General features: G+C 31.7%; 1 protein-coding gene across 1 annotated transcript; it reads right to left on the bottom strand.

The window, feature by feature from the left end:
* Window positions 1-5,646: 5,646 nt before the first annotated feature.
* Window positions 5,647-9,723, bottom strand: LOC111885970 (transcription factor bHLH153). The gene is made up of 6 exons (XM_023882208.3): window positions 9,449-9,723; window positions 8,332-8,468; window positions 8,151-8,216; window positions 7,949-8,014; window positions 7,807-7,854; window positions 5,647-7,699 (listed from the first exon to the last, which is right to left on the bottom strand). Exons 2-6 carry the CDS (start codon window positions 8,428-8,430, stop codon window positions 7,550-7,552), a joined length of 429 nt encoding a protein of 142 aa, XP_023737976.1. The 5' UTR covers window positions 8,431-8,468; window positions 9,449-9,723; the 3' UTR covers window positions 5,647-7,549.
* Between the last annotated feature and the right edge of the window lie 517 nt (window positions 9,724-10,240).

The raw sequence follows: 10,240 nt of genomic DNA, 5'->3' as shown, positions 1-10,240 counted from the left end.
TTATCATCACAGAGGCATCCGCATCCATGTTATTTGATTCTCCTTTAAAGGTGGCATCCCGTGTATCTTCCGTATGAACAAGTGCATAACAATTCTCTAATTCTATAAAATCCTTGCAAAGTATTTCACCTCGAAAATGCAAATAATTTGCGAAAACGCGAAAACAAGAAAAACCTATGATATTGTGTCACCTCAACATTATATTTTGGAAAATAATTCATCCAAACTTTGAAATACATGATGATAATCGATGATAGATGAGAAATTGTTTCATATTAGCAAAGTATGATTTTTAACATTTTTATTATGAAAACATGGATTTAAAAATGATTAAGGATGTGAAAAAAAATATATAATTATCAAAACCGTTTTTAAATCTATATTATCATAACATCATCTAATGTAAACTTACTATCTTTAATCTATTGCTAATAAATTTATTTTTTTATAGTACATGTGTTTGATTTTCATAATATAAAATCTGTTTTTGCGTTTTCGTATGAACCTATATATATATATATATATATATATATATATATATATATATATATATATGGACTCACAACCGGTCATTTGCCTCACGATAAGTTCTAACATCATTTGTGTATTTCATAACCACCTTATCATGATGTTCTTACTTGGGAAAAATTGTGATCGGTTCTCTATAGTATTTAAAAAATGGTTTACCAATTTTGTTTGGATGTAAACGCTTTTTTGTTCAACATGAAAACTTGCAGTTCGTCACTTCCATCATAGAATTTTGACACATCACTCCATATTTCATATGCAGATGATAGGCATAAGTATCTTTTTATGATATCTGGTGTGATCGACATGAGTAGCTTGGGCCGATCAAAGCAGATCAAAGTCAATTTCAGTCCCCCCAAAAAAAAAAGACTCTTACGGTTAAACAATTAACGCCCTTTTTGTTTTTTAAGTGAGGCCCTTCGTAATAAATTTATCCTTAGGTCATTTTGCTAATAGTATTATTTGTTTATTTTATTGTTTTTTTTCCTTTTCTCACTTCCAGATGAATATTCTAGGCAGCAAATATGTTATTATTTTAAATTTATAAACAATGTAATGATAAAAAAAAACAAGTAAAAAATGAAAACACATGGTTGTGAACTTATGATGTGGATTAGTTTTCTAGCAACAAAGATAATGATTTTTGAATCGTTTTCTAGGTTCTAGCAACGAGGATTTCAAAACTTGTGATGTTGAGGTTTCAAGTTATCAATATAAAATCAGAAAGAAAGAACATAAATGAACTTTTTACCATAAAACTAACATCAAAGAAGTGAAAACAATAACAAAATCTTACAATTTACATGAATCACAAATTCATTAACACGAATTAGAAATCAGAAATCAAAATTGATGAAAGTGTCAAAAATCATATTAACACAAATACAATATTTGCAGCTGTTCTAAAAAATACAATATTGATTTTTTTGAAGGATATATGAAATTATATTATCAAAATCGATGTATTAAGAAAGATTGAAATCGAAAATCATGAAACATGAATTGAAATCGAAAAATAAAATTAGGAAGTTGCGTGAAAAAATCAGAATCGATTTATTATGAATTGTTTTTGTTACGATTGAAAAAATCATAATTGATCCATAAAGTTCTTGGATCGATGGTGGTGAGAGATCCAATGTGGTGATTATTCTAATAGAGTTGCATGTCCTTAGTTTTCTCTGTTGATTTTGTTTTGGCTCCATTTTGTTTCTTTTTTCTGCTCAACAACTATACACGATATATCATAAATCAAGAGGCTATAAAAGTTTCTTCCCTTTTACCCCACCCATTGGCACGATCCTGTGACTAGCCACCATTTCACATTTTGGTAGTCGGCATACTACTTTTCGTATCCTTCATAAGTTCTTTGGATAGACATATTTTTTCAAAAATATAATAAAGCTTCTCTCTTTCTGTTAGGTGCATCTCCTTTAGTTGAGACCAAACATCATAGTTTGATTCGGTGATAATGATTCCTGAAAGTGTATCGTATGTATGTAGGAGATATACGGCCCACTTTGTGTCCAATTGACTTTGCCCTTTGGCCCATTCTATTTTGTTTATTTATATTCAATTAATACAATAGGAGATTTCATGGGGAAATATTATGCTTATTCACCATCAACACAAGTAAGTAAATGTCATGGATCAAATTATTCAAACAAATGTAAATAAGATGGAGTTTCAATCCAACAGGAATTTATATGACCCAATTAATGGCGAATAATTGTTGGGATTATGGAGTGAGCCTTTCAACCAAGCACCTTATGATCACCGACAATAGCGGTGGTCAGAGCATACGCTGGTGGGATGGCGATATGCGGTAGGTCTGCTGCAATGCAACAAGAGTAATCATGATCTTCACAGCAATGATTCCCTTCCACCACCATTGTTGTCGTCCCCAAAAGTAAAAGCATTAAACAGATTATCACCACATTCATTTGCTTGATACCACCCTCCATTAATCTTTTTTCTTGACTCTGTCTTATTAAGTATACAACTCTAAACGTAAATATACACACACGTATATACATCGGATTAAAGTTAAGCATTGAATAACTCGTAGAAAACATTAATTTACAAGATTGTAAAATACTATGTTTATTGGTTTGCCCATCCATATCTTGTACTTTACTTCAAAACAATTGAAAACAAGATAAATTTCGATTAATGAGAAAATGATCTTAAGAGAAAGACTACTCGGAAGTCTTTGAATATGCCACAAAAGTGATACTTGGTACTTATATCTGTTTTGGTAAGATTAGAAAAATGACCATTAATATTGATTTTCTGTTTTTTTTAGTGCGAAAACAACAACATTTGTAATTATAAAAACTAGATAATGCAACCAACTTACTATTTAGGATAAACTGGTAATTGAGCTCACACTTTGTCGCGAGTGTTTATATGTTTTTGTTATGTGTTAAGAGTAAGAATTGATTAAACCAATATACATATAAGATAAATTTTTAAGTGAGGGAATGGAAGTTATTAAAGAAAATTAGATTATATATACTACGAGATATAACACGAAGGTAAGAGTGAAATTTTATAAAGTTCAAAGTTGAAGGGGTCAAAGTAATATTTTAAAAAATAAAAGGGTGGAAAATACATTTACAAAGTAGAGGAGGGAAAATCATATTATATATATACGGGACGGAGAATAAATACCAACGTTTAGAAAACGAAGGGTTGAAAGTGAGATTTTATAAAGTTGAAGGTAGAGGGGATGAAAGTGGTATTTTAAAAAGTAAATAATGAAAAAATATAATTTTACAAAACAAAGAAGTTGCAAGTAACAATTTATGCAAAACTGAAGAATGAAATCTGAATATTGTTTTGTACGTAACAATGTGTATCTTTATTCTTTATAACATCACTCACAAAAGAATAGTTGCGATTTGTAGATATTTATAATTATAATGTCACGTTACCTTACCTTAATATGTCCCAAATTTTCAATTATAATATTCGGAAGTGTCCGTGTATGAATTCGTAAATTATCTGAATTACTAGATTGATTATGCAGATGAAATACTCAATTGGAAACAATTGTCTTTTGCACGATTGGCATGAGAAGACATATTATTAATAAATTATCCCTTTGCAAACTAATTGTTCATGTAAATAACAACACCCATTAATTTTTTATAGGTTCTGTATCATGCTAAAATTCTTTGACAACAATATGATATGACAAATCTTGTTGTCTAATTCTTTGATATCGACATTCGTTGTGTCATGTACAAGTCCGGCTATAAGATGCTTTATTAGTCTATTTACAACAATGAAAATTATATCAAATGCCAAAGGCAGAATTCGTTAATAATAAGTAATTTTCAGATCATTGTTACAAAGAAAACCACTGTCTTTTAGTATGCAAATAAGTGAATAACTAGATTTCCAAGTGAATATTATTACATCCACCTTATCAATCTAATAATTTAAATCTAAACCAATTTTTGATTGACCATTGGAAAAGAGATAAACACTTATGGACAATGTTTTAAAACCCGGGTTAACCCGGCCGGTTCAACCGGTTGGACCGTGACCCGGGGCAGAAGGCGGGTCAATTGAGACCGGTTTTTTGTAAAAATACGAACCGGATCGAACCGGCCGGGTTTCTCCTAAACCGCGGTTCGACCGCTTATGTTGAACCGGTTAAACCGGTTTGACCCGTTTCAATAGAGTTTTGATAGTTGGATACAAGTAGCGAACGCCAAAACAACGAGCCGCTTGCGGTTTTCTTCAATGTTTTTCAATGTTTAAACTTTGTGGACATCAAATTATTAGTTTTATATGCTTATGCATTATGCATGAAAGTAAAAATATATAAAAATAGAAAAAGACCATAAACCGGGTTGACCCGGCGGTTCAACCGGTTGAACCGGTTGACCCGTGAACCGGTCATCACACCGGGTCAACTAAAAACCCGGGTTTTAAAACATTGCTTATGGATTGTTTGATAGTATTGAATTCAGACCTAATTGAGTCAGACTACCCTCTTATCTGGCCAGTGAGAGACAAATCATATGTTACAGTAGCAAATCATATGTTTTTAAGTTCTAATTGTAGTATTAAACTATCTAAATTTTACCCAGATCCGACATTTTATCATATTCAATAAGTGGTATATCAAATATTCTCTTGCACCGGTTGAAATTTGGTTTTTCGATAGGTAGGAATGAAACATTCATGTGTAGATCTAATAATGATTCTCCTTTTCATGGCTTTGATGAGTGGGGCCGGTGTCATTGTGGTAAAATGTTCTAAAAGTTGTCTCATGAAACAATACATGGAAAAACACATGTTTATACTATTTGTTTTTGATACATTTATGTTTTTTTGCATTAGATGTTCTTGAACTCCTCAATAAATTTTAATGGGCCACACATAATAATTTTATGAATCTAAACATACTTATATAGTTTTTTTTATAAGAATTAGTTTTATAATCTAGGAAAAAGTTAGTGCTGCAGTTCTCTGTGTTTACATTCCACCTTGATGTAAGAACGATGATGTATAAGCATGGTCGTATTGAGGGAGTGACAAAGTCGGCAGCTAATGTTTTATTAAGGACCAAATTTTTTATTGAGGACTAATTTTTTTTATTATATATATATATATATATATATATATATATATATATATATATATATATATATATATATATATATATATATAAAATCTTTATAATAACGATAAGGGTTTTTTTCTGGCTCGAGACTTAATTAACTTATTAAAATTCCTACGTTATTGCTCATTGCTACAAGTACAAATATGTATTCGAAAGTGTATTTAAAATGAATCATGATTCCGGAAACCAAAATGACGTAACTATTTGATTACAATTATATATAGAGAATTTCCAAGTAGTACGATGCTTCTAGTAATTAGTATACGCTCTCACAAATCTAATTATTTTACCCTAAAAATCATAAACTCGTAATAACATTAAGTTATATTTTTTCAAGTACTACAAAACGCAGTATACGTCACGATCATTTTTGTCGCATATTTAAACACCTCTAAATTCTAAGAACGCTTTCTTTTAACATCATTTTCTCATAAATCAAGCTTTCTTGTTCTCCATTAACATTAAAGGAAAAATACAAGACATGGATGAACATACCAATGAACATAGTATTTTACAATCTTGAAAAGGAATGTTGGTTACGGGTTACATGTGTATATATAGGCTAATTTACAATTGTGTATGCAATATAAAGAGGTTAACCACAAGAGAGGTAATCAACAAAAAGGATAATGGGAAGTCGTAACAAGCATCAAATGGGAGTGGTTATGATTGGTTTGGTAGTTCTATTTTTGGGGACGACAACAACGACGGTGGAAGGAATCCCATGTTGCTCGGGTCACAGTAGCACTTGTTGTTGGGCAACAAACGGTCAAACACCTTCTTTACCCCTCACACCAAGCGCAGCACCTGCACCAGTCACTAGGCTGCCACCTTTTTTATACTTTACACCAGGCGCTGCACCCACTAGGTTGCCACCTTTTTTACACTTCACACCAGGCGCAGCGCCTGCGCCAGCCACTAGGTTCCCACCTTTTTTACCCTTCACACCAGGTGCAGCGCCTGCCCCTAGGTTGTCGCCTTATCTACCCTTCACACCAGGCGCAACGCCTGTCCCTTTTTTTCCATACACACCGGGCGTAGCACCTGCGCCAGCCGCTATTGTGGTACCACCTTTTCTTCCCTTCACACCTGGCGCAGCGCCTGCAGCGGCCACTATTGTTAGTAAGAAGAAAGTACAGCTTGGCCGAAAGGCTCAATCGATAGTCCCACTCATTCCTCATTGATAAGAAGGCTAGAAGATTTTGTGTTGAATACGCATCCTCATTTGAATATTTGATCCACAACTTTTACAGTTTTACTTAGAATTCTGATGACGATGAAATATTATTAATTTCCTCGTTTGAATAAATCATCCCCAACATTTACTTACAATTATGTTGATGATGAACTATTATTAAATTTGTGTTTATGTTGTCGTCTCGTTACGTAGATTTCAAAGAATGTATTGATTTTTCTATGGAAATAAATCGATTTCTAATTTGAACATCTTTTTTCAATACGATGGAGTTCTTGTAGAAAGGCGATTAGGATCAACTAAACAAATTCAACTCATTTACTTCCACATAAATTAATCTAAGGTATGAATCGAGTCACACACATAGAACCATGGTTCTAAAAAGCGCGCCATAACACGTCTCAAGGCGTGCAAAGGCGCAAAGCGTGGTGTAGCCGTTACGAAAACGTCCAAGGCGGGTTTGTTAAGCTTGGCGCTCAAATAACGTGTCAAGGCGTGCCTTATCGCGTTATGGCGCAAGTTTTTTTGAAGGCACAGATTTTTTCGATTTTTTTTGTTTTTTTTTCTGGTTTTTTTTTTTTTTGTCGGGCCTAAAATAATTGAGTTTTTGTTAACTTTTTTATATTAAATATTAAAATAACACTTCTAAAAACTTCATATATTTGATACAATTCAATAATTATATGATTTATCTCTTTTAATGTAAATAAAATAATCACGCCTTGAAAAAGATCATGGCTCGCCAAGGCTTGGCATAACTTAACTTTGACCTCGCCGCCAAGTCAAGCCTTGCGATTTTTAGAACCTTGCATAGAACTAATAAGAAAAATCAGGTTTTTTTTTAAGTTGTTTTATCCGATGATTTAATTTTTCTAATAATATAGGATAACATGCTTCTCATATATATAAATCGATCTCCATTTGAGATAACTACAATTTACAATATATAATAAAACCCCATCATTCATCAACCTACATTTGTTTAGTTGAAACACAAATGTAGAACCACCAATAAATACATTCCCTATGAATATAATTTCTTATTTATCTTCTAGATATTTAACTTATATATATATATATATATATATATATATATATATATATATATATATATATATATATATATATATATATATATATATATATATATATATATATATATATATATATCCTCCCCCTAACCAAGAAATCTACATCATATTTGTTAGTTTTCTACGATTATCAGAATTGGTCTTGATTGGGGCCCATATATCCGCTCCATTGCTACTAGCAACTCCCATTGTAGACGAAATCGGGACCAGAATCAACCCTTTGTTTTTCAAGTTATACGGCCCTAACTCCTACAAACGATCATACATCAAAAATTTTACATCTGTGTACTGTATACTGTGTACTGTTTATTAGTTCTCTTATTTATGCAAAAGACTTAAATGCCCTCGGTTCTTACCTGATATTCATTTGTTGAGTTGCTATGGAGGTAAGGAGCACTTAGCACCTGAAACAAAATAACATTAGCATCATTCATTGTGGGGCCCATATTTTTTCTTTTTAGATATTTGACCAATAGTCAAACTTGAAAGTGGTCAAACCTTGACTTGTTCATGAAGAAAGTGTATGTACTCCATTGCTTCAAGTAGTACAGAAGCTGTATCTGTCTGTAATTAAAAGACTTTCTTTCAAACTTTTTCTTTTTAAGACATTCTACTTTCAAAAATATATAATAATGAGGTATAAATAAATAAAAGTATGTTGCTATTTTTAGTAATTTGAATTTATAAAATTTTAGTGTACCTTTCCATATGGTGAAACAAGCTGTTGAAGGGCTGCAATTCTTTCACCAACTTTCTCTTTTCTTTCCTATTAACAAAATCAAGAAGTAAAAGATGAAATCTTTAACTATTTATGTATTTAAATGTTGTATAAATCTCTCATATGAGAGATTTATACAATGATACAAAATTACATTATTAACCTTGGAGGAGATGGATAAACCAGCTTTGTGTCTTTTTGGTGTCAAAGAAGTAAGGCTCCCTTGTTCAACAGAAACTGGACTTCTTTTGTGTTCCATCATCTTAACCACTTACTCTTATTCTTTTTGTCTTGATATGACTAAATATTTGCAAATTGTATTAGAAAATTTAATAATAGAGAATTATATGAAAGTATTGGAAAGAACACATATGTAAAGTTCCTAGAAGCTGTGATTAGGATAGAAAAAGAGTTCCATTTCATTTCATTTATATAAAAGAGTAAGAAAGTTTCAAGTAACATTAAATCAAAAGGTTGACAATTCAACAAGAAAAAACAAACAAGACATTAAAAAAACTCTCAGGATGATTGTACTATCTTTGTATTTGACATTTGTTTACTGCTATATATCATATATCCAAAAGAAAAATCTATTGTCTTTTTTCTAAAAGGACACTTGTCATTATGCATGCTAGACGTAATATTTGAAAACGTAGGTATTGGACATTATTATATTGTAGCATGGGTCCCTTGATAGCATCTTTGTAATTAAATATTGAAAGATGATATATCATCATAGTTGATGATATATTAATCTATGTTTGAAAGTAGAGCCTAGTATATATAGGTAACAGTAGAACCCATCATGAAAACATGAAAACACATATCAAATAATAGCTTTTCTTTGCTTTTCTCTGCTTTTCTTCTTTGAAAAAATGAAGAACACAGTGTTGGAGAACATAAATCATCATCCTTGACTCAACTAGAGCACCATTGGAATTATTCCGTGTTAAAAAAAGTAAAATTAAATTCTTGTGGACTTTAGTGTTTAGACTTAGAACAGAAACGTTCTAAACCTGAAACTACCTTCCATAAAACCCTAATCGATCCTAAATTTTCTCAACTTTCCTTTTTCTTTTTCAAGTAATCATCTTTCTGATAGAAATATGATAAACTAACAACGCAAAAAACATAAATTACGAAAAATATGAAACACAACAAGTATATGAATTGCAAATTTGCAATTTACGAACGATTGACGAAATCACAACGACTAAAATATCCACAGAAAACATAACAAAAAGCATAACTTCGCTCAAAAGTAACTAACCAAAACTTACCTGTTACGTCTCAAATTCCGGCGTGCATTTCATAACCGATACAAACTTTCATAACCGATCCTCTGTTCATATCATATTCTTCTGTATATACATCAATATGCGTCGGATTAAACCGATACACAAACTTTAACTTGCTTTGATTTAGTTTTACGAAGTTTGTATAAATAAAAGCAAATAATCGTTCGCCGGAAAGATGTCCGGTGCCGGAAGGCGAGGGGAAGGAGTCAGTGTGTGTAGAGGAGTCGAGGGGGAAAGGGGATTTTGAAAGACTTTTTTTGAGTGGCTATTTATAAAAGAGCAATTAAATGCATAATCAAACAAAAATACCGATAAAAAAGTCGGATGACGTCATATTTGGAATAATATATCTTTTTGACAGCTAATATCCAACCACACTGGTAAATGGAGTAGTTTATTAACTATTCACCTGAGTGTACTAGCCCAACTATGGTTATGATTTTGTTCCATAGTCAAAGTAGTAAAATATGATATTGAATATATTATAGAGATGGCCCTTATGGTTTAGTAGATATTGAAGGTTTGGTCCTAATGGTCAAAACTAAGATTTCATCGGTTAACTATTTGAATATGACCAAATTACCCTTGGACCAGGTCAACAAAAACTATATGGACCAAATTTGTAAATAACAAAAATAAAAAGCATAAAAAAGAAAAACTAAATCTATCAGAATAAAACTTTTTTATTTTCATTTATCTCTCTAAGACTTTATCGCTTCAACCACCAACTCGTCTCCCTTCATCGCCGCCACTCACTTCCAACCATCATTGACA

Source organism: Lactuca sativa, chromosome 1 (genome assembly GCF_002870075.4).
Source record: "Lactuca sativa cultivar Salinas chromosome 1, Lsat_Salinas_v11, whole genome shotgun sequence".
NCBI classification, from domain to species: Eukaryota; Viridiplantae; Streptophyta; class Magnoliopsida; order Asterales; family Asteraceae; genus Lactuca; species Lactuca sativa.
This window is presented reverse-complemented; position numbering and strand designations above follow the sequence as displayed.

Excerpts from the sequence above, each read along its gene's own strand:
- LOC111885970 (XM_023882208.3), bottom strand. The coding sequence starts at position 8,430 with ATGATGGAACACAAAAGAAGTCCAGTTTCTGTTGAACAAGGGAGCCTT. Across the intron at positions 8,217-8,331 it reads GTTTATCCATCTCCTCCAAG|GAAAGAAAAGAGAAAGTTGG; the intron begins GTTAATAATGTA and ends TTTTGTTAATAG. Across the intron at positions 8,015-8,150 it reads TTGTTTCACCATATGGAAAG|ACAGATACAGCTTCTGTACT; the intron begins GTACACTAAAAT and ends TTTTAATTACAG.